The sequence below is a fragment of the Antennarius striatus genome, chromosome 16 (genome assembly GCF_040054535.1).
Source record: "Antennarius striatus isolate MH-2024 chromosome 16, ASM4005453v1, whole genome shotgun sequence".
NCBI lineage: Eukaryota > Metazoa > Chordata > Actinopteri > Lophiiformes > Antennariidae > Antennarius > Antennarius striatus.
This window is the reverse complement of record NC_090791.1, coordinates 13,110,921-13,134,960: the sequence shown is the minus strand read 5'-3', so window position 1 is coordinate 13,134,960 and position 24,040 is coordinate 13,110,921. Positions and strand designations below refer to the sequence as shown.

The window sequence follows — 24,040 nt, the reverse complement described above, 5'->3', positions numbered from 1 at the left end:
TTGATTAATCTTGCTGGCTGACCTGGATTTAACGTCGTTGCATTTTAAGTATGCGCAACATATGTGGAGAGTTTGGGATTACACGCAATAAGGGAAATTGAACACAATCGAGCAACAGTTGACCCTCTGGACCACCAGGACAATTTCATTTTGATTGATCGGATCATTTTTAAAAAGGTCAAATTTCATCTTTCTGGAACTGAATACTGATGAAGTATTTTCCATTTCTATTTTGTCATGAAATCATTTAATGTAATGACCATTAATTTGGAAACAAAAGCTTAAATGCTCATCATTTGGATTGAGGCATTAGAGGTTTAAATGGATGTCAGTCAAAACAAATAACGCACTTTAGGGTTTGAATCCATTTTTTCACAAAAGCACTGAAAGTTCAGTCAAACCACAAACAATTTCAGCCCGAATAATCCAGCCTTGTTGATCATAACCTCCAGTTTGTGACTGAACAGCAAATTATCCAAAGACAAAGACCAGAAGCGCAGAGCAGGAAATATAATTTGGTCCCTTTGTGTCCTTCCATTTGCATTTTGGTGGCTTTCAAGCCCACAGAAGTGGAAGTGATTGAACTTGCTCAGCGAGGCTCGTTCTGCAGGACAATTTGGGCAAATCGCACCTCATGACCCAAATGCGGGTGTGTTGGTATCCCCATGAACAGCACCGCCACATTGGGGTTTGCTAATGAACGGCCAGGACTTGGCTCTAACAGCTCATCTAAGACTGTAGGAATCCACTGGCTCTCATTCTGGTTGGTCTGTCAACTGGGTTTCAGCCATTTCATGAATCATACATGACATTAAAAGATCTAATGAGCATTTGGATGAAATCTGGAAATCCTTCCACTTTCTAGCATACAGACTCATTTGAGTCAAGACTCCCAGAGGGTGGTCAGCGACATAGTTTACTTACAGACGCATGCTTCCATTTGTCATTGCTATGCTCAACACTGCTTTAGTGAGGAGGAAATTGAATCAAGGAGCGATCCAGCTGCAGTCTTGTGGCTGTCTTGTCTTTATCATTTTCATCAGACTGATCAGAAACACATTGAGTTCCCACCAACACAGGGTCAAAAAGTCACATAACCTCAGGCTGGCAGCCATTTCCTGAGCGTTCCATCATGGGCAGCCTCTACTGGCTTTTGGCAGTGATGTAAATAAGGATCAGTTTACATTTTTACATACAGTAGAAGCACAGTTGAGACCTTACAAGCGTAAACTTTAGTTTACACCATGAAACCACAGCTGTGGCTGTAAGATTATTTAACTATCACTAGCAATTTATTTTGGACAATTGTTAGTACCAAAAATGTCATTTCCTTTATTCTGACTGTAGGTATGGCAACAGAATTTGTCAAAACAAAGCCTAATTATAAATAGAAATAGATTAAATTTTTGCTGACAGTAAAAATCTTGTCTTCAACAGTGTATGGAAAGATTCATAACTTTATTGTTGCAGTACACTGAAAAATGCAAGATAATACAGTTATCACAAAAGGAGGCGGCAGCACCAACACCATAACACTAATGAAGGGAGACACACGACAAACACACACACTGGTAATGTGATTAATTTACCACCAGTGAGGTGTACCAGCAGAAAACAGAACTTAATATACAACACATACACAAAAATAAATTAAAAGTGACACGTACAACAATTGACATGATAAACAGAGCTTGGTCAGCATGACTTCAAGTCCGTAATTCAATGATATTATTTTACCCGAGTTCACTTTGGAACAAGACGAACTATTTTGATGCATCTAACTGGAACAATTACAGAAAAACTATTTCCTAGTTCACATTTTGCAGCAGGTTGACTTTACTGAAGGGCTAACTTTCAGCACGTCAGTAATGATTGTGGTGCGCCTCCTCTGTATAAGTGGGTTTAACAGCAGCTTTTAGAAAAATAACATTGTTAGAACACTGTCGCTTCACCATGATTGTAAACATACGATCAGAGATATCAATCGAAGGCAGAAATAATAAACTTCTTGTAGTCCTCACTGCCTCTGACGCTCCTGTTTGAAGGCTACGATGAACTTCCAGGTTTCAACATAGTGGCACAGGAGGATCTCCGCTGGAAAGAACTGTTCCACATCAGGTGGGATGTCCATGTTTTTGCGTTCCATGTAAGACACCAGTGTGTCCTTCAGGCTTTAAAGACACAAAACACAAACTCTAACAGATGGCACACACAGGTTGACTTGAGGTATACATTTAAGAAATAGAAATACCAAAATCAACCGTGACCAGGGTACACAGCTGTCGTATTAACCCATTGATCTCATCAAGAGCTACAGGCTTGTTTATTTTTACTGAAGAACACAGCACTTGCATCACTTTCATGGTTTCCGTCATTAACGCTTCTAATTCTTTATAAGTTCACTTGTCCACAGGTCAGTTCTGACCTGTGCTCTCAGGTCAGAACTGTTGGCCATCATGCATCTGAATCCAACTGCCAGTGAAAACAGTCTAGGTGCCCATTGATTCACTTTCCCTTTAAACTGGTGACAACTTCCTGATTGTGTGACTTGCCTCCATTAAGTTTCATGGAAATCAAGCCATGCTGATATAAAGTCCCTGTTATTCAATTAAACAGAATTCACTGTCATGCAGAGGTTCAACTTTGTAACTACAGAAAATTTATACCAAAGTTCAAACATAAAACACTACAGGATGAGTTTTGGGTGCATTTCCCTGAATACTTGTAAAACTGTACATCTGACAAAAATATTTTTTTTTGGTTTCCGTTTCATGATCACTCCTACAACTCGACCAGTTGCTGGAAGTTTGAAGGCTAAGTTAAGATCTGACCGTATTCAGAGTGTTTGTGAACATGGACTCAGATCTGTTTGCATGCAATATGCTAAATTCCACAGAGGTGACTCAGTGAGAAATGGAGAAACATGCACTTTGTTTCCACTACAACCAGACATCCAATCATTAAAACATTTTGAAAAATAGATTTTTACATGTCTTCAGTTCAAAAAAAAGACGCAGAGTAACATGAAGCCTTACTCATAGAAAGATTTAAATGAGGACAACTGTTGCAGACAAATCAAACTTATGTTACCTCCAGTCAGGCCTGTAAGTATCAGGTGCTTTGGGCGTTTTAAGGGTCAGCACCAGGAACTCGTGCATCTCCAGGAGGAAACTGTCAGCGCTGTTCTTAGAAAAGAAGGCAGTCAGGAGTCTGCGCTTGTCCTCGTCCAGGGACTGTTTGTACTGCTCCGAGACTCCCACAAAGGGGTCCTGAAAAACAAAGGGAACACATGGAACAGGCAAAATACACAGGCAGCTATTTATTCAGTCATCTGTAATCTTGCTGCTATGATTATTAATAGTGTTATTTCCACATCTGTGTCTGTATAATAGAAGCACTGTGATGCTTTACCCTCCTGAGTCGAAGCATATTTTCTGATTTGAGTGAGGCCAGCAGCTGCCAAAGAGCCACACAATGCTTTAGATAGCACATGCTCAGGGTCTGTAGGCAAAACAGAATACATACAACTTAAAAAAAATCCACACCAATTAAATCCTTGTTTACTAAATCCAACACTCAAGTCAGTTCAACTCAAGTTGAATCCTTCCTCTCAGGGACACAGCCACTTTTTTTATACAAAGATACAATATTTGTTCCAGTTTATACTGTGGAAATGAGAAATGTGCAACAGGATAAAATAACCGGTGTCTCAGATAGGCTGACCTTGAAGATATGAGGAGCCACCTGGTTTTGCATCTGCAGCACCTCCTCCAGGTAGGAAGACAGCTGCATGTGAGGGTCTCCCCCTGTCTTGGCAAGGAAGCCAAGTGCCACTTCCAGCGTGGACAAGGCCTCACACACTTCACTGTAGGAGTGCAGCTCCCCAGTCACTGCAAACACAGTGAGGGTCTGGAGAGCCTCCTGTTGGCAGGCAGACAGTCAAATACTCTCATGAGGCCAGAAGAACTTTAATGTACTGTGTGTGATGAGCTGCCCCGCTGGGTGTTCCTACTGTATAGGACATCAAAACTTACTTGATGTACTTTTGCTTTTACATCCTTCAGGATAATCTCATAGTTGCGGTCATGTCTGCTCACGAGTGTTGGAATGCCCTGTAGAAAAGAACAGGAAATACATTTTAACATGTTCAAATATGCTGTTTAGTGCTACGTCCTCCAAACACATCTGTACAAACATTTTTCCCCAGTAGGTTATTTTCCTGATTAATTCCTGATTTGATTCCTGAGCATTAAAATTTAGAAAAGTCTTAAGCACATGGAAAATGTGTGTTTAGTAGTAAGTTAGGTGAAAATATTTTTGAAAACTACATTACATAAATAAATAATTTTGAAGTTAAAGCTTTTCGAGTCTTATCTCACGTTGACAGCGATGATAGGTTTTCCCAATAAGAAGCGAGAGATGATCTGCTGCTGGATCTTTGGCAGGTCGTACTCGTAAAGAGTCTCCTGGCCTCTCTCAATGCTGTACTGGGTGTTCGACAGAACCAGAGGCATCAGGTCCTTCCCCAGTTCGTATCGAATCACATGCAGGTCGGTCAGGTCTGCAGGGCTCACTTTGTAGCTGAGGGGAGGACCAACAAACAGTGTGTCTGCATTATAGAAGATATATGCCAACTTGCTGCTTGTCTTTTTTCCTGCATTCTAGCTGTTGCCTTTTTTATTTTCTTGATTTAAGTATAATCTCCTTGAAATACACAAATCTGCATTGGCATACAAAAGTTGATAAAAGACAGAAAAAGGGAGTAAACATGTGTCGTGAGCGCCCCCACCTGGTCTCCTCTCCGGTGTGTTTATCCACACAGTAGACCATGTCGTTGTGCAGGGCAATGAGGTAGCTGACAAGTGCTGTAGAGCACAGGCCCAGTCCTCGTCGCCGTGGCAACAGCACTTCGAACTCACTGCTGATGTTCAGGTCTTTCTGGCAGAACTCATGTGGGATCTTAATCTCACCTGAGCAATAAAACGTTTCAATTGAAGTTAGATCCCGATTTAAAATACAAACTGGCTTTTATGTACAGCGACTTTACCGTGAGTTGCCAAAGACTCTCTGAGCTGATTCCAAGTTGCCAGGAAGATTTTGACGTATTTCTCATACCAGACTTTCAGCGCGACTGTACACAAGAGGAAAATGAAAACTGAATCCAAAGCATACACAGTCTCACTCACGTGTGGAAGACATTTTGTTCTTTTAAGAGTACTCAATCATTGTCTCCTTCCAGGTTAAAACAACTCATGCCTTGGCAAGCAGGCTTTTAAACTGTACATTGCCAGCTATTTTACTGTGACATTTCCAAGAAAGAGGTAATTAGGAAATGCGTGGAACATTGCATCTCTTGTGTGAGTGAGTCATACAGTTGAAAAAGTTAAGAGAACCACGGGTGAAGACAGTCAGTTTCAGTACCTGTTTTCTGACTCTGGAGGAATTCATCGATGGTGCCGTAAGTCACGTCAGAGACATTTTGAAACTTCTTGACCAGATCGCACTGAAGTGTCAGGATGTTAGGAAGGTCCTTCACCAGTCTGATCTCTGATTCCTAGAAAATAAATGAAATAGTTGTTCGATAATCAACTACTAAAAGCTCTGTCCTGTAATAGATTCTTTTTAATTATTACATAATAAAGTCGGGGATTTTGCTATCTGAAGAGCATGAATACATTTTTGTCAAAATAAATTCAGCTACACAAGAAGTTCTTCACATGGTTATTCTTTCCATAATTTGGAAAAAGTTATAGCTAAAAGAGTTTATAAATTGAAGTGCATATATTGTTGCACTTTAATGCAACAACCAGATAGCAAAATGTTTATACGGAAAAAAAAAAAATTCCATCTTAAAGAACTCTGATTGGTAATCAGTTTTAGCATAATTTCAGGCAGGATCCTATATGGTACTAGACTCATAGGCAACAATGGAGTATTCCCTACGAGTCAGACACTCGGCATAGGTAAATCCTTCGAACCGTATACATTTAATTAGGATGATTTTTTTACCTTATGCAGAAACCTCCACAGGACAGGCAAGGTGTCTTTGCCATCATTCTGTTCTACAATATGGGTGAGGCTAAGCAGAGAAACCTTCTCCTTGCAGCTCCACACTGCAGAACAATGGATCAGAAAACGTCGTGGAAGTGAGTCGCAAAAGGAACTGGGATCGCTAAACACAAGCCGAGTGATTGGATTGGTATTGATGCGGGAGGAATCCCGGATAAATGCATTCACTTCCTTGAGTTTTCTGTCCAAATGCTGTGGGGGAGAAGATGACAGAAGAAAGCAACATGTTATGTACATATTTCTTGCTACAATGTTGAAATTAGTCTGAATTTATGTGCTTCATTTGTTCTTTCAGATCAAATATATTGTCTACCTTCAGCTGAGGGGAGATGATGGTGTTGCTAAATTCCATCTCCCATGCATTTCTAGCTTCTTTGGTCGAGAGCAAGTCGTCATAAGGAACAGGACCTGGAAGTACAGACCAGTTCTGCTTAATAGGTGAAGTTTTTGGGAGTTTAGCTTTGTGAAGTAACTCAAGGGGATTACCAAACTAATTTTGTTATATCATCCTAGTCCATTTGGAAAGGTAGATAACAATGTGAAGATCATTCAGGCCAAACTAGTTTAAGACTTTCAATTACTTTGAAAAAAACCCAGTTATAATGCATTGTAAAACCTCACCTTTACATTTGTAACTCCCATTTTCTACCACAAGAGGGCACTAGTCAGCCTTCTTATTTTATGTTGTATCTGGCCAAAATGCAGTCACAATGTAACAAAAACTTAACACGCTTTCAGTATTATTTCCTCCTGGAAAAAAACCTCACAAAATAATTTACAACAGGTTTGGCGCAACTTGTTCCTTACATTTTTTCTGGCGGGGTTCCAAGAGGCTGTTGATGAGGAGGTGAGCCACACTGATTGTGTCATCCATCCCCTTACCAAGAAATCTGATAAGGTGTTTCAAGTCCTTTCGCAGGTGAGCTAGTAGAAATACACCTGGGTCCACAACTGGAGGCTTGATGATGGTAGAGATGGACTACAAACACAAATTTGATGACCAAGTTATTCTTGGTTGGTCACAAGAATAACTGGAATATATTACTGGAGGAAAACAAGTTTTTCTGCCACAACTACCTGTTGGTGGTTGACTGCACCAAGTAGCATGGCCATGTGAGTGAACATACGGACAACGGTGAAGGGAACAGGTGAAATATTCTTCGTGTCCAACATGTCTGGATTGTCTCTTCGATTGGGGTCACCAAGGATGTGGCCTGCCCGAGTACGATCACCCCTGTTCAAAGGAAATCAGTTCTATGAATAGAAATTAAAATAAAACCTACGCCAACTAACTTTCTTCCACATTAACATTCTCCCCTAATACAATCACAGACTCACTCAAGTAGAAAAGGTTGAAATCCCCTCACAGGCCAGTGTTTTTTTCCTCCAATCAGAACTCCACAATCCATACAGTAACTTTTTTCCATGGGCTGTCCACACTACAAAGAGGATGAGAGATTTAATGGAATATAAAGAACACTCAAAAAAGACCATAATTAATATCATACCTCTCCAATTGTGCAGGGATGGCCATTTGCACAATCTATTGTAAAGATCAATCAGAAATTGTTATTGAGATGTCAAACACTCTTGAACAAAACCAAAATTGAGATACTTAAAGACACCATCTCTGGTCTTTGACTTACAGTACCAGTGCATTGAACCAAGAGCCTGCTCAGCCATGGCTAACATGTCATTTGCCATAGTAGGCAAGAAGGATGCCTGTAGCAACAGACAAAATCCTTTCAGTTCCTAAAGGATGAAGCGGTTTAAATAATAAAGCAGCTGATAATTCATCCATTTACCTGCATGTTGGCTGGTGCCGCTGCCAGTTGCTGCAGAGGAGCCAAGATCCCCTGGTTTCCACAGAGCAGTACAGCAGCCAAGTGAACACTTAAGGCCACCAATAAATATTTGGTGCAAGTCGTCCCAGAATTAAGGCCCAACGGTCCAAGTTGGTTGGTCACAAGAGCTTTGGCAAAGGCCTTCACCTCTGGGCTGGGTAAAAATTTGGAAGTCTGGATATAGGCGAGGAGAACTTTCAGTTGCTGTAAGTCGATAAGGAGAAAGATACGTTAATATATTCAATTTTTTGTTTACTGGCAGAAATGTGTCCAGCATAGAACTACACGTCTTATCTGGCAGATTTTTTATGTAACTGAAAGCAAAATGTGATCTGAAACCAACTTTAAATATGGCTCATTATATAACAGCACCTTATTAAGTAGTTAAAGAAAACACGTCAAGTCATCCTCTACAAAAGCTTTGGAAGTGGTCCAGCAAATCATCTCAGCCAGCAGCTGCATCATGGCTGCAATGCAATCCTTTGTGGTAACTCTGGGCATCACATTTAAATCCACTCAGGGCACATGTTTTTGCCAAGGCGAGCCTCTCACGCAGTGATGGAAAAGATTCTTATTGAGATTGTCTGTTATTCAACAATGAGACCCCTTTGTTTTATAATACAACACCTCGCGTTAAGTGAGACTCTCAATCTGGTAACAGGTGACTCGTTTCAGGATTTAGCTGATTCTGACAATTCCCACGAAGCAACAACTCAATTTTCACAAGAGACAAAAATCATTTTATGTCTATAAGAAAACTGTTGTTCTCTTTTCTTCGTTATGTTGTCAGATAAGAATAACGATCTGTCAGGAGAAAAATAAGCACTACTCGTGGAATTGACTCAAGTTGCACCTTGAACAAACACAGTGGGGCAAACTGGCAGGCAAGATCAGAAACCTCATATGTCATCACTAATGTTAACCTTTTAGGTCTTAACATCAAGTACAAATAAACAGCAATAAAGAAAATTATTACAACTACTTGCCCCCTTTATATAGTTTATATTCTACTGCTGTAACAATGCAAACAGCCACATTGTTTGATTAATAAAGGACTGCATGTTCCTATCAGTGAGGGACAAACATTTATCGATTGTCAGTATCGAGTGACAAAAAATACATTTGAGCATATCTTTAAGGAAGGCATACCCAAGGTTGTGGATGGAAGGCAACATTGGAATCTCTGTAAAGAGTGGTCACCTCTCTGAACAGCGCTAACAGGATATACACAGTTGTCTGCTGTGGTAAACATCCAAGGGTCTACAAAGACAGAAGCAGAGCAACAACATACCTCGTAAAAAAAAAAAAGTAAAAGCAGTGTAACTGCATCATGCATGGTTGTAAGGGTCAGTCAGCAAGTCAGTGTAATACACTGAATGCACAACTCCACAAAAGAAGTCTTCATACTGAGTGATAAAGTGTTCCCAGTGTCCTGATACTGAAACAAGTGATTTAATATTACCTCACAAATGAATTCCAACCTCTCAAGGTGGCAAAAGACAACTTCACTTGCAACTGTCTTTTTGATTGTGTCGTAAAGTTTCCCACAGACAAGATACTGGTCTGCTGGTCTTGCTTGTTTACTCTGGGTGTAATGTCAACAGAAACGCACTACTTTAGAATACAAACATGATTTCAAACTGGCACGGGACAGTGAAAATAAACACACCTTCTTCAGAACTTCTTCCGGAAAGACCCAGTGCATTGTGTCAATTTTGAGAAGCTGCTGGATAAATTCTACTCCACAATGGCTGCACAGCTTACGAATTAAGTAGACACGATACCAGTCATTTTTACTCTGCGTACACAGGTTTTTCACGCTGGTCATGAAGACTGTAGTCTCACAATCAGCACTCTTTGGAACCTCTGACATGGTTAAAATAGAAAACAATTTAGTGACATAGTGGAATTACTATTATAATCACAAATGATTAAGACTGACTCAAACCCATCTTTCAGCTGCTGGTTCATAGTTGGTATGTACAGGTACAACAAATCAGAAGCTGCATGCCATTTAATTTCCCACCTGTGATTCTTTGCGATTCCACAATGAGATTGGCAGCTACATTTAGACCCATGCGCACTCTGGCCACTTGCTGTAACATCTCCACAGTGGGTATTGCAGCAGACTGTAACTGCAGGTAGTCAGTCAGGAAAGCACTTTCATCCCGTAAACACAATTGCTGGTCTGTAAAAGACCTGAACTGGAATCTCTCAAACATGGAATCCTGGAGCGATGAAAATACCCACACAGTACATGTTAGATTTGTAAAAGAAATACAGTACTGCTATACAATATGAAAGCTTTAACATGCAATTACACAGCAGATATTCAAACATACTACAGAATTTGAATGTATGTGTACCTCCATGCAGTGAATGTACAATAAGTAGAGTTCGGTTTTGTCCGTCTTTTCCAGGACATCGCTCTGTTCGACTGCCACCAGATGCTGCTGCAGGTAATCTTTAACCTTGTCGAAGCTTCAGTAACAATACAATTTAGTGAAACATTTGAAACACTGCTACAAAATGTTAAAACTATACATAAGTAGGCACAACAGGCAATGAGCAACCATAAAGCCTCACCTATACTTCAGCAGGAGTTTGAGCACTACTGACCGAACCACTGGATTTTTATCCACAGAGTCATTGAAAGGGGAAAGTGCCTTTGTCAACATTTTTCGATCACCTGCTAAATAAAAAAAGACCCTTACAGATTAACATTAAAAACAGATGGTTTTCCACACAAGTGAACATGGTTAACCCTTACAGCCCTATGATCACGTTTTTAAGCCATTTGTAAAAAATAAAGTCTGTCACGTCGATTCCTGTGCGCATGGTGACGCGAAAGTATAGACGTGAAACTGTCTTTCAGTTTTTATTTGGAGCTGATTGACCCCAGAAAACTGGAGATATGATCGTTTAAATTTGATCCAAGACAAGCGGTTCAAATGGCTTTTGATGGCAGGCACCGTATTTCTGTACATATAGTTGCCATCGTAGAAACGGTGAAGCATGTATTCATGTGATTCGAACATGTCTTCCGATTCGTGCATTTTGTCAAGTGATCCCAACATGTCCCGTGATTGGTGTATTTTGTCACGTTATGCCAACATGCCTCGGGATTCGAGTTTTTCACGTCGCACTGTTCTTATTTTGAAAAATATTTTGTGGCACAAGTGACACAAACTGTACATAGTTATGTTTGAAGACTATGGCAACCTTTTTGGAGCTCAAAATCAGTTTGATGAGCATGTTTTTGGTTTTTATGTGCAATAAAATGTAATTATTCCATTTCCGAATTTGACTATTTTTCCCCAGTATGTCAATACAGTAAGTTATTGGGAAATAATAACTATCTCGTCATATAGCTGACGTTGTGCTGAGGATAAACATACCAAGCATGGGTATGTTAAAATCATTTTTAATGTGGTATATAGAGACAAGTATCAAATGTACCAAAAAATGGCCAAAATAGTTCAGGGGTCTAAGGGTTAAAAGATTCTCCTACCTCCGAGAATGGGAACAGTTTTGACCTCCACCATAAGCAAGGACAGCAAATGGACGATGATATCTGAACAGGGGGGAGAGTTGTCCTTGAAGCACAAAGTGGAAACCAGGTCAATGAAGAAAGCATTGGACTGCCTCCTGAACCAGGCATGTTGGTTGACATGGGTCCTACACAGAGCAAAAGACCAAGCTATTAATTACAAACCAGATTTACTCAGTAAAAAAACAAAAAGTGACCAACCTTATGGTATCTGAAGGAATCATGGGGAAGTCATCTTTAACTGTCACCATGCAGAGAGGACAATACATCTGACCAGGGCACAACCACCGTTTGATACAGGCCACACAGAAGATGTGATCACATGGTAGGCAAAGTGGCTCTTGGGGGTCTCCCATGCACACTGGACATGTTGGTAGACCAAATCTGGATAACACGTAATTAATAGGAAAGTAAACTGGGTGTCAGCACAATAGGGTAGACTTATCCAAAAACGCAAGAGACCGCAAACTGAATACCAACCTGAAGATGCGTTCAATGGCTCCATCTTTACAGGATTTCAGCAGTGAAATAACGTCTTCGAAAGCCTGGAGAGCTTTGAGGTCTGAGTTTTTCTCCAGTACCTTGATGAGAGCAGATAGTATAAATTTTATGATGGAGGACTTACTGGTACTGTGGATGAGATTTTATGATAAATTGACCCATTTACAAAAGCCAACTAGGTAAAAAGAACCTTATTTTACCTGACCAAGACGTCTTGTGTACTCCAAAGCTAAAGGTACTAGATTCTTCTCTACTTTCTCAATGCCCAACAGCATGTGCTCCACAAATAGAGATAGAGAAAATATCCGATTCCATCCAGCTCTGAGAAAAAAAATACAATACTAATGCACCTCAAATGAGAGTACATTTATGAAAAACCTCAAAAGGAAAGTGTTTTCACTTATATTTTTATTTAACTTACTGGACTCTACAGACCATGGACTTGCTTCCCTCACTATAGCGTTTCAGACTTTCCTCCGAGCAGATCAACTCAATTGGGACCTGGAGTGCCTTGACCTTTCTGAGCCAGGCTTGTCTTTGGGCATCTGTTTCCAGATCCCTAGGCTCCAGGTATTCCACACATGCAAAGGCAGCATACACATCAAGTACCTTGTAAAAAGAAAATAAGATCACTACATATAACCGGCTACTAAAAGGGCAATTTCAACATCATACATGCAATTCAAGAACCTTGAATGACAAACAAATCATTTAAATAGAATATAGAGGCAAACCATTTCAGCCCTATCCCTGGATTGTTGGTTTCCTAAGAGATGCTGCACCACCCGGGGCTCAATGCAGATCAATCTGGAAAGATTCTGCAGTCGATTCTTGAATTCATGATACGCAGCATGGATCCATGGAAGGGATGGCACTCTATCCACGGAACCCTGCTGCAATCGCAGCTCACTAACTCCACAATTCAACGCACTACACAGGAGCTAAAAAGGCAAGGTATTGATTACACCATAAATGCACAAAATTTTATAGCCTTAGTTTAAATTTTAAGGACATCTGCTGGAAAACAACCTGTAGATCTTCAGGACAAGTCACATTCATTGTCGTACTGATGAAATCCTGAAGGTAGCGGTGAAAAAATTCTGTCTGCATCTCTGGGTCTGCTTTTGCAATACATCTTCCAAGCGGTGTCTTCCAAAAGAACTTCTCAAACTCAGACTGGGATTGACCTGACATACAAATTTAATGTAAAATGTAATGACAGCATTACAGAAGTGATAATAATGGAGTGCACCCCACAAGTCATTACATTCATTTTGAAGTGCATGAACCCAGAGTTCTTCCAGGTAGTTCTTGATTCTCCAACTAAAAGGCATACTGCAGCTCATGTTTCTGTCTCGGGCAATGTAGTTTTGAACAAGGATTGTTTTCTGTGAGCTTTTAAAAAAAAAAAAATTCATTTGTTGAGTAATCTTGTTAGTAAATATTGCTACAGGAATTATCAACGCAATATTACCACGACTTACCCGTGATCCACTTGCAGATTTGGGATTTCAAGTAGCTTATCATCACCAAAGATATCTAACCATAGTTTCTTGACAGATTCACCACAGTTTAGATCAAGCAGAATATCCAAGTTTTGGTCACAGTCAATTACTGAAACCAGTTGTGCCAATAGGGGAGTTACCACAGTCTGAGCATGCTTCCATAATGTGCACCTGTCATAAACCCCAAAAAGCTGTTATTGCTGTTCCAAGAATATTTGAGCAAACAGACATCCCATTGCCTAACTACTCACCTGAAGGTGCCTCCTTCTTGCAGGTCATCAAAGTTTAAGGCTTCCTTAATGACCCATTTGCTTTTGATGGATGAGAAGATGTTTTGATCCTGAAGTGCCAGCAATGAGTGAATATGCTTTTTCACAGTTTGAACAAACTTTCCTGTCAAGCAAAAAATAGGATAAACACTGCAACAGACATTACTAGTTAGTACTAAGTACTAATATGGTTATTACTTTTCATTTTGTCATAGTCACTAAGGAGCGTCAGCAGGATCTCAACTCTCCGAGTACTGCGGGATCCACTTTCCAACTGGTCTCTCAGCATGCCTACTGCACTTTGTACACAGCTCCGCAACAGTGTTGTCGTGTCAAGAATGTCATTGCAGTCCTACAATGGGGGCCAAAGGTTAAAAAGTTCACTGTCACAAATGACCCAGAGTACAATTAAATGGCACTTCTGTCTGAAAGCGGTGCCTGGAGGGATAAGAGTAAACATTTTCCCGCCAGGTCGATAGTATTAAACATGATTGACTTTTGTCTGTACTCACGTCTAGCTCTACTTCCTCCTCAGTGGGATCCACTTCCATGGCTGCAAAAAATATGCAACTTAATTCCACAAAAGAAACAAAGCTGTAATTTGCAATCGCTCATCAATCAATTACCATGAAGCTGACTCATCTTTGCTTCAAATATCTGACCCATCGTCATGTTTTTTAAGGCTTTGATGTCTGAAACAATGACTTTTGACTGTCTGAGGTCATCGATGTGTGCCGATCTCCAGGGGCCTATAAATATTAAAATCTCAGATTAGTCTTTGAGCAAGATAAAAGTATAATTACATATAATGCAGCAGTAACTTGACCTCCATGAAAGCCAATGTAAGAAGTCCCTCCTTCCATTCGTGGCAGTCTGGTAATAAAGTAGACAAACACCTTGCTGCCCGTACTTTGAATTATCTTGTTGATTTCATTCATGGATGAATACCTGAAAGTGTACGGGATGTGTCATTAGAGAGAAAGCTTACAGAGGTAAAAACATAACAGCAAATTTTGGACTTACTTTGCAGATGCAATGAGATTAGCATGATGACAGGCTTCATTGAAATCACTCTGAATGAGGAGGATCTTGTTGCAGGATGTTGTATTACAATTTCCAGCAGTGAGAAAGTTCCTACATAAAAACAGGGATGTGTTATTTTCCTGGTACAACAATCACATCATAGATCATAAATGCACACTGTAGAAGATAATTTTTTGAAAGTTCAACAAATGTCTCAATACATATTTAAAATTACCAATACAGTATGTATATCTATTAATAGAAACCATTTGCCTTATGCTCCATTTACCGTCCTTCTGTGTACAAGAACATCAATAATATTCTGCTTAATGGACAATAAACCATTACCAAGCCTAAAACAATACGTTACCCTATGCACATTATCAACCAACCTGATCTTTTTCAGGAAAGAATGCTCCGTGTCAAACTGCTGTAGTGAGAGAAGCTCGACACTGGAAAACATTTGTTGAAAGGGTTCCAAGTCTGAGGCTGTTAGTAGTCTGGAAAATGTTGTTACCTGTGGTTGAACATTACAACTATTAATGCCTTATACAGACAAACAACTTTAGTGAATGTAATTTGAAACTTGTATTACACTTCCAGAAAAAAATTAGGTCACTTAAATTACTCTAATACCAGCAAGTATGCAATTAAAATTAAAACGTTTGTGCAAGAAGATTTTTATCACCCAAAGCCATTGATTTTGCTTTACACACACACAAAATATATTTTTTCCAAGGAGTGGTTTTCAAAACTTTAAGGGTACCTCTGTGAAAGACGAGCAGCCTTGCACTTCTTGCAATGTGTGAGCACCAATGAAGTCAGCCAGAGAGCTAGTTTGTTCTTTAAAGTAGATCTCTGAAAGAAATTCACTTTCCACCTTGGGAAGACCCGTGCACTCCAATCGCACCACTGAGTCTGGTGTGGCACATCTGAGCAGTGTGAGTTTGGCCTCATCCAGGACCCTCGTCTCAGAATCCCTCATCTCCAAGTTGCTCTTTTGCTTTTCTATAACTTGAAGTATCACAGACGCACATGTGTCTGAGTGGTATCCAATGAAGACGTCTGGTGGCTGGTACTTATAAGTCTGAGATATGACTGTATTCTGACTGTTCAGAGACACAAAAAGTGTCACCCATCTCTCCAATTCATCCACCATCCTCTTCTGGTCAGTTTTAAGGACAGTGTGGATGTCAAGGTAGTGTTTTTCCAGCCGATTGATTAGCGGTATCGGGAACTGTCTGTAGACCACCTCTCTCTCCTCAATGACAATAAGCCGAAAATCTTTGTGCACTCTGCATTTCACACGGTGGGTTCCCAATCCAAGGTCCACATATTTTTGTCCTCCCAAGTAGACATAATATTGGTTTAGGGCATCATAGAGACTTTCATAAAGGTTCTGCAAGTTGAGGAGCACAACTGTCTGACCCGTTTCCATGCAGATCTTGATTCTGTTGATGTTGCGGCAGACTTGAGTATACTCTTGGTCTTTTGGGAAACTGGATCCAAAGATTATCTCAGGCTGCCCACTTTCTGTAAAGAAGGTTTGCTGCAAGATCCGTAGGGCTGCATAGTTTTTTGTTAGCACCAGCAGGTACCGACATTCCTCCTCCTGCCCAACAGCCTGGATGTTTTCTCTCACAAACTCGATAGCATTGATGTTCTCCAAGTTTGGTACCATCTGCAGTCTTTTGGTAAAAACACCAACTGCATCAACATCATCTTTGCCACTGAAATTTCTCAACACAGCCTTTACAGTTTCCTCCGCTGTGGGTTTCTGTTGATTAGCCTTGGAGACTGCAAAAATCATTTTAATTAAGCTGTAGTAGTCACGTAGGCCAAAGAATCCTTTGCCTTGCTTATGGCAGATGTGCAAGTAGGCTCTTGCAAATGGTTTGAAGAAATCTCTGATTTTCTCTAAAACCATTGCATCAGATCTACAAATGCCTTTAGCGCTCTCTATGAGTTCCTTCTCATCTGGGTCACCTCGAGAGACAAAAATGCCTCTGTTCATCTTTGCTGGATCTAAAGCCCAATTTGAGATTCCAATGAATCCAACTTTTTTGTGTGGTAGTGGGTCATCATCAATACATCCCTCCTCTAGGAGAGGATGAAGAGTTTTCAGTGGCATCTTTGGAGAGTCCTCAGCAAGCCCAATCTCATCAAGAACCACAACTGAAATGTACTCATCTAGATTCTTTCCTTCTTGGAAGCGACCACATTGCTTGAATGTATTAATGATGCCTTCTGGTGTTGAATGAGGGCTACACTGGAAGGACACCAAATGCACCTGTTTAAGCGTTTTGTAGAGGTCAGAATGAGCAGCTTGGCCCTGCATTGCATCTGCCACAAGTGTTTTAGACAGAGATTTTGAACTCCCAGGTTTTCCAACTAAGAATAGAGGGATTCTTAGCTCAATGCAGACAACCATCATGAAGATATTCTCTTTAAGGGCACTGTTTCTAGCTATAGTATCCCCCATTGGCACACCACTCAGAAGTAAATCTTGCATGACTGTGATTTCCTGCAACAATTTTGCTGGTGTGTATGAAGTTCGTAGACATTTGCTGACTTTCTGTCTGTATTTACTCTTATCTTCTAGGCATGCGTGGTAGCACACACCTATGGCCATGACTAGAGACCAGAGCACGGGGTTTCTGATATTAGGTGTATGGCGCTGTTCATTGTTCTTGGCCCTCAGTTTCTGCTCAAATGCATCTAGCTCTGCAAAAAACTTGATGTGGTTGTCATAGAACCAAACAAAACACTGCATGCAACGTTCCACATCTCTCAAGCTTACAAAGCTACATTCATCCGATCTTTTCCTCATGTACTTCTGGGATGCGGAAAGAACATCAGTGATACACGTGATGTAAAGTTTATGGACAGCTTTAATTTCAGCCACTCTTTGAACAATCTGCTGGATGTATATTTTTTCTGTTTGATCATTTAATTGTCCAAAATCCCACACCAGCGGGATCATGCTTGGAGGCAATGCTTGAACTCTATAGACTAACTGGCGAAGAGGAATAGACCCAAGTTTTTCATCCGTCTCTTCTGCTTGAACTCTGTACCCAAGGCCAGCAGATTCTAGCCTCTTAATCATCTCGTCTGTGTGCTTTCGATAAGGGTTGCATGCTGCAATAATCTGCAAACCGCTGTTTGGCGTCAAACAATGCCCCATCATTGTCTTGTCACAGAGGACCTCCTTAATACTATTAATGGCCTCAGTCGTGTTGGCTTCATCAAAGAAGAGAACAGAATCAAATCCATAACGTTGTTTGTTGATTAAGGCAAGGTGTTCTGCTTCTCTGACTTTAGCGTAAATCATTTCTGAAGTTGTTCCTCCATGCACCTTGACCAGTTTCATGTTTTCAGCAGCCACGCCACTTCGTCGCAGTTCACAAAGAAATTTGATGAGCCTCGTCTTACCACACCCCGTCTCTCCCATGACAATGACTGGGATGCCACATCTGAATCGCATATGGATTGCCAGTATCTTGAGTATGTTGTCAGTTGTAAGTTCATACGTTCCATCAGGATCAAGAGGCCACTGGATCCCAAGAACCCTACAGATTCGATCTATCTTCTCACTTCTTGGAAGGCGATCAAAGTTGATGTTGAAAGGGACTCTTTGTAGTTTCAGGCCTTCATACAATGACCTTGTCATAACATTTGATCTTATCACCTTTCCAGAGGCAGGGTCAATCGCATCGACATAGTTCATTCCATTGGGCTTAAGATGGAAACCAATGAAGGTCATAGACTCATGGTCATCATTAAAGAAGATGTATGGGTGTGGTTCCATTTCCCATTTCTTTCTCATCAGAAAAGGGGCCAAATCCTGATCTTGGATATCAGTGTGGCTGGTCTTCAGTATGCCAGGACTCTCGTCAGAGATGCTGAGTGACGGAGAAGCAAAATCCTTGGCCATCAAAATCATGAAGTTTACCACAAAAGTTTTGAAACCCTTTAGGGTGTCTCCAGTGAAAGCAGCATTGCAAAACACGGATGTCTCACAGTCTTGTAGCTGAAGGTTAAGGAACCATGCAAAATTTCTGAGTTCTGCCCAGGATGGATCAGAGATTCCGCAGTATAAGAGAAGCACTTCAAGGCATTCCACGTGGGACCCTTCCACATCGTGATATGTGAAATTATCAAGAGCAATGCGGTTACGAAACCTTGAGAGATACTGGTATGGGCGCTGGAAGACTGAACTCCTAAATTTTATGTCATCCATCAGTGGATCATCTGTGCCTCGTACTGTGGGCTCTTCCCGTCTTCTCTCTAGCATCAACACCTCTGTGGGTGGTCGGCAGAAAACAATTGGAAACAGATTTGTGAAGTTGTGCACAGTTCTATGAAGATCCTGTGAAGAAAATGGTGATTAAAACAACATACGGATAAATAGCGGTTTATGAATACACAAGAAATTGTTAAATCATACCTGAAATAACGGAATTCTCTTTTGTTTGGCAGTTGGTTCCAACATCTCTATGAGATATAGTTGGTTGTCACTGCATTTCCACATTTTCCCTTTAGAGTCCACCAAATAGCGCAAAATCAATAACTTGAAGAGGAACTCGTGGAGGCCTTTCTGCACCTTTTTGCAATGACATGAATCAGTGAATGTTATATGCAAGTGGGTTCAAAAAATTCGACAGTCAAACCTGAACAAGACACCACATCCAACTGGCTGTTCACAAAAACAAAGCCACTAAAAAATTGTAAACTTAAGATATTTTAAACATTGAACTGAAATTTAGTTATTACTGGTTAAGAAACCAGGGTTGCCAATACAGGGTTTGCAAGACAGCAATCTTATGGCTAAAAGGTGATATTTAGAAGTCAAATAACAATTAAGATTAGAAATAGTCAACATTACCCATAATGGTTCATTTCTGCACCACATGTCCAATAAGGCCACTTCTATTTGAGTTGTCCACTTCGACTGGTTTTAACATAGTTCCTTAAATTACATAGAGTGACACTACTTAAACTTAGCATTAACTTGACTGATTACCGATGATGTGACGTCAAAGTGGACCATCAAGACTTCTTTTCTGTTTCTGATGTCCAACAGAGATTGAAGGATGGCATCCTCATCAACATTACGGTCTATCAAGCGAATGCAATTCACTTGCAATGACTTTCCAGTCAAGTGCTTCAGCTTCTCATGCAGTCTCTTGATGTAAAGGGATTTACCTGCAGTTTTGAATCAAAAAAAACATGTTTAGTATAATTTCAGTATAGTATAAGCATCAACCATATTAGAAATTTGAAATACAGTATGCCCTTGTGCATTTGCTCATCAACACTCATGGATTTTTGGTAGCCAAGTGATACCGTATTGCGCATTCTATTAAGTGACGGCATCCGGAAGTGTGCTACGTTCCATGAGTCCCGGACTTCCGTGAGACACAAAAGTGCTTTAAACAATCAATAAGAGTGGGAAAAGGTAATGCAGGTAGGTTGTTTAATATCAGTATGGGGAGGGTTAATTTACGTTTAAATTACTGTAAATAAGATAGTTTGTCGCTATATCGTGAAATTAGTGACTCGCGTGTGGTTCCTGGAACACTGTGAGGAATGAGGGGGCACTGTAGTGTAGTAACTTAAATATACACACCAACACCAGCCCTTTTGGATAAGATGAGACCAACACGCAGTCGGTCTTTGAATACAGCTGCAGCACTGGATCGATTGGCTGGGACAACAAAATGTTTGTGGAGGTACTGTTGGATCCCCATTAATGGCGTCTGTGGAACCATGAGCAATCTGTATTGGCTGAAGGCTGAGGGAAGGTAAGCATGTTCTCGTTCTAAGCTGCAGATGATAACAAGTTTGTAGTCTTTCCTGCTCTGCAGTTTCATTCGCTGAAAAAAGTTCTCAACTTTAGAGCTCACATCATAAGTGAGCAGGTCTCCATACAGTAAGGAGTATATTTTCTGTCCTGGATAGCCCGGGCTAAAGCAGCGCCTGAGGAATAGCTCCACCTGTTCATATGGAGTTGAGGAGTTGCATAGGAGGACCTCATCATAGGTAGGAAGTGTCTCATCTTCACTATGCATGTAGAGGGAGATGCAAGATACCAAGACCCTGTTGCTTGGCGAAACAATGAGATTTGGCTTTCCAGCAATCAGACCGCTAGGAAGCTCCCTGTTTACGACTTTGTTAATTTCATCATTGGCCAACATTTCCAACAGTCTTCCTAGACTTTTTATATCAAGAACATTTGGAAGGAAATTTCTCATGTCTTTCATATAAGAATTCCATATCAGATCAAATTTTTGCAAAGAATTTGCCCCCAAATGACTGGGCAGGGCATCTAATGCACTTTTGAAGTCTGGGGCTGCAAGGTCGCTTGTTGACACCACAGTGAAAGTCTGGAAGTCAATATCCTCATTTCTCTCCTCTGGCTTGGTGAGAAGTTCTTTTTGGAATGCAGTCCAGACAGCCCTCAAGTTTGAGGCTGTGCAATTTGGCTTAACAAAGGACAACATCATAAGTGCTTGATCCTCAAAACAGATTACATGTTTCTTTGTCAGCTTGCTGCACAGGTAGACAATCTGCTCAGCAGTGTAGTAATTCAGATAGTAATATAGAGATCTCTGTTTATCCACAAAATCCACCCAATAGTCCAGGCATTTCTCCATTTTCCTACAGAATTCGGGAAGATGCTCCTCAATGCTGCCCTTCACATTGACAACACTGCAAATCTTGCCCAGGTAGAAGTCCATTGAAATGCTGGATTCTTCACTTCTTGAGCGGCAATTAATTTGTGCTTCCCAGTGTCTGAACAAGGGATTTCCAGCAGTGTGTAGTGCAATGAATGCCTCTGCTAGTCTTTGAACATTGGAAAAGATCTGGGAAAATAAAAACACACAAGTTCAATGCAAACATCAATCTTTCTTTAGAAATTTAGAAATTGATTAGTGAAATTTGAGCATTATTCCATATTGAGAGCACCGTTCAAGACAACCAAGTCATCACTGACTCAGTACATCCCAGTGTCATTTCAAATTGAAAACATACCCTTCCCATTCTGATAAAAATGGACAATACTCAGTAATTTAATTATTGTCAGTGGTTTCAGTCAGTCTCAATTTAACTGAAAAAAAATCTTGATTATGTCTTGATTAAAATAATTGAGATCAACAGTACATTGAGCAGGAGGTACTGGTAGCAATAGCAACTGCTGTTGTCGTTTCAGCTCCAATGCCAAACAAAAAGAACAAAGTATGCTCATGAAAGACTTGTTTTCATGTACCTCTCCAAAGTGATCAACTTCATTTTGGCCTTGATCCCCTTTCCCTGACATGAGCATGAGTTTGTTCTGCAGGTCCCGCAGGTCCTCAAGGGAATAACCACGCATCTGCTGCCCATCATCATGCTCCTCTGTAATCGTCAGTTTCAGGACTGTGTCAACACTCAACTGGATTGGAAGAAAAATACTTTCACATCCACTGGTAGGGACTTGACTGTCAGACATCTTTGTTGCCATTTATCCTTCTTTGATACTTACCTTGGTCACATTTTTTGCGCTGATCAGGTATGTCCCCTTGCTGTTGATGGACGACGCTAAAGAGAGAGATGACAGCTCCACTGACCCATGACTGTCCTTCACAGTCTTCAGCCATTCCAAATGGCGTGCACTGTCTCGCTAGAAAAAAAGAAAAACTTACTAACTTCACAACTTTCAAAATAACCCATGCACCTGGCTGTGTGTTGATAGGCAGAGTTTGTAGTTAACTTAATATCTACAATCATTTTCAGTGCAATACATGTTTCCCCTTTTGTAAACTCTTAACTACCACTACATTCAAGTTAGGCTATATACATGATGCAAAACCAAGAAATGCAGACATCGTTTTGTTTGATTCCAATATTGCATTGAAGAGTATTCACAACTTACTAGTTTTTTTGGTAAATTGCAGTCATTCTCCAAAGCTCTCCAGAGCTTTTTGAGCAGTTCTTTCAAATCTTGAAAACCTGAGTGTGGTTTAAGCTCATACAGCAATGAAGAGTATCCAAGGACTGAATCGTGAAAGCAAGCCACACGATCAACATCCATGTCATTCTCCCCCGCAGAGATCGACGCTAGGTCAACAAACACTTTCAATTCATTTATATCTGTGAAGAAAAAATTTGCATTAGAAGTTTACCTTGATAAGTAAAATATATGAGTGTTATGACTACACTAGATAACGGCTATTTTTACCTTCAAGCGCATCTGTCACCCATTTTACAAAGTTCTTCCTGAGGCCCAGCTCCTGCAAGCACAGTCTGCGGGGCTCAGTGATGTCAACCAGTATTTTCTTTGCCTGCATCAAGTCTTTGTCGATCCGATTAAGCTGCTCTTTCTTAAAGTCTTCATGATTCTGAAGATGCAAAACAGGTTAACCTTTGAAACATGGGACACATGGGGAGCACTGTTTGATCATCTGCATATGTACCATATACTAGTAATAAGTTGTTGACCAGCTGCAGCAAGGACTAAACCTTTTACAACACACTCATCACGTCACATTCTGCTTACTTTTACTCTAGTTACTTCATGCACAACATTCACAGGGTAGGTTTTTAACCTGAATGATTATCACACAACAATGTTTTGGGGTGAAATATATTTGATTTGAAACGTTAACACTTACAACTTCTGTTAGCGTCTCCATAACCTTGAAGTCCCCTTGAAGACAAAGAGTTTCTTTCACCATCATGATGATCTGTGCTGATGCCACCGCCAGATGAAGCTCGTGATACTGCTCAATCTGTTGAACCCGACTGTGGATCCACCGTCTGTCATCCGATTTATCAACTCTGCACATAATTTCCAGGTCCTTTGCAAGCTCTTCGTACTTTCCCTTGTAATCACCAAAATAAAGGTTTACCTCCTCGAGCGTTATGCTACCATCTTTTAGACTAGCGTAGATGCTTTTGTAATAAGTATAGCAAGGCTCAAAGACACCACCAAATATAATTTCTGGTTTTGTTGCCATTTCAGGATCTTTGTTTGGATCAGAGATTTCATCTTCCATTTCCTCAGCAGCAATGAGTTTGACTTGTTCCTCCCAACACATTTTAAATACATGACTGTCTCTGAACATGTACAGGACCTCAGCTTTTTTTCTGATTCCTTCATCCAGACTGAAGTACGTGACAACACCAGTCATGTCAGAGGGCTTCAAGCCTAATTGCTGAACCTCCATAAAATAGTTCAGAGGCATGGCTTCAATGTTGACTTGACGTTTTTCTTCAATGACTGCAAGATAAACTATA

The 24,040-nt window shown here is 40.5% G+C and overlaps 1 protein-coding gene across 1 annotated transcript in view; it reads right to left on the bottom strand.

The window, feature by feature from the left end:
- Positions 1-1,439: 1,439 nt before the first annotated feature.
- The window catches only part of rnf213a (ring finger protein 213a), a 30,129-nt gene continuing 7,528 nt past the window's right edge, over positions 1,440-24,040 (bottom strand). Inside the window, exons 18-65 of the mRNA XM_068336699.1 lie at positions 23,416-24,035; positions 22,983-23,142; positions 22,677-22,894; positions 22,287-22,424; positions 22,032-22,196; positions 20,391-21,627; positions 19,785-19,966; positions 19,209-19,364; positions 15,528-19,130; positions 15,154-15,278; positions 14,762-14,872; positions 14,565-14,686; positions 14,365-14,487; positions 14,251-14,291; positions 13,937-14,090; positions 13,721-13,862; positions 13,449-13,640; positions 13,232-13,359; positions 12,994-13,151; positions 12,699-12,905; positions 12,386-12,573; positions 12,165-12,285; positions 11,944-12,044; positions 11,665-11,847; positions 11,425-11,591; positions 10,500-10,605; positions 10,280-10,394; positions 9,940-10,141; positions 9,583-9,779; positions 9,376-9,498; positions 9,063-9,173; positions 7,875-8,117; positions 7,716-7,791; positions 7,578-7,612; positions 7,408-7,508; positions 7,147-7,303; positions 6,877-7,048; positions 6,383-6,477; positions 6,010-6,261; positions 5,422-5,554; positions 5,048-5,131; positions 4,790-4,970; positions 4,380-4,581; positions 4,035-4,112; positions 3,724-3,921; positions 3,412-3,501; positions 3,091-3,269; positions 1,440-2,171 (exon numbers count right to left, since the gene is read on the bottom strand). Of these exons, the coding sequence (XP_068192800.1) occupies positions 2,018-2,171; positions 3,091-3,269; positions 3,412-3,501; positions 3,724-3,921; positions 4,035-4,112; positions 4,380-4,581; positions 4,790-4,970; positions 5,048-5,131; positions 5,422-5,554; positions 6,010-6,261; positions 6,383-6,477; positions 6,877-7,048; positions 7,147-7,303; positions 7,408-7,508; positions 7,578-7,612; positions 7,716-7,791; positions 7,875-8,117; positions 9,063-9,173; positions 9,376-9,498; positions 9,583-9,779; positions 9,940-10,141; positions 10,280-10,394; positions 10,500-10,605; positions 11,425-11,591; positions 11,665-11,847; positions 11,944-12,044; positions 12,165-12,285; positions 12,386-12,573; positions 12,699-12,905; positions 12,994-13,151; positions 13,232-13,359; positions 13,449-13,640; positions 13,721-13,862; positions 13,937-14,090; positions 14,251-14,291; positions 14,365-14,487; positions 14,565-14,686; positions 14,762-14,872; positions 15,154-15,278; positions 15,528-19,130; positions 19,209-19,364; positions 19,785-19,966; positions 20,391-21,627; positions 22,032-22,196; positions 22,287-22,424; positions 22,677-22,894; positions 22,983-23,142; positions 23,416-24,035 (12,026 nt within the window). The 3' untranslated portion in view covers positions 1,440-2,017. The remainder of the gene's footprint in view (positions 2,172-3,090; positions 3,270-3,411; positions 3,502-3,723; positions 3,922-4,034; positions 4,113-4,379; positions 4,582-4,789; positions 4,971-5,047; positions 5,132-5,421; positions 5,555-6,009; positions 6,262-6,382; positions 6,478-6,876; positions 7,049-7,146; positions 7,304-7,407; positions 7,509-7,577; positions 7,613-7,715; positions 7,792-7,874; positions 8,118-9,062; positions 9,174-9,375; positions 9,499-9,582; positions 9,780-9,939; positions 10,142-10,279; positions 10,395-10,499; positions 10,606-11,424; positions 11,592-11,664; positions 11,848-11,943; positions 12,045-12,164; positions 12,286-12,385; positions 12,574-12,698; positions 12,906-12,993; positions 13,152-13,231; positions 13,360-13,448; positions 13,641-13,720; positions 13,863-13,936; positions 14,091-14,250; positions 14,292-14,364; positions 14,488-14,564; positions 14,687-14,761; positions 14,873-15,153; positions 15,279-15,527; positions 19,131-19,208; positions 19,365-19,784; positions 19,967-20,390; positions 21,628-22,031; positions 22,197-22,286; positions 22,425-22,676; positions 22,895-22,982; positions 23,143-23,415; positions 24,036-24,040) is intronic.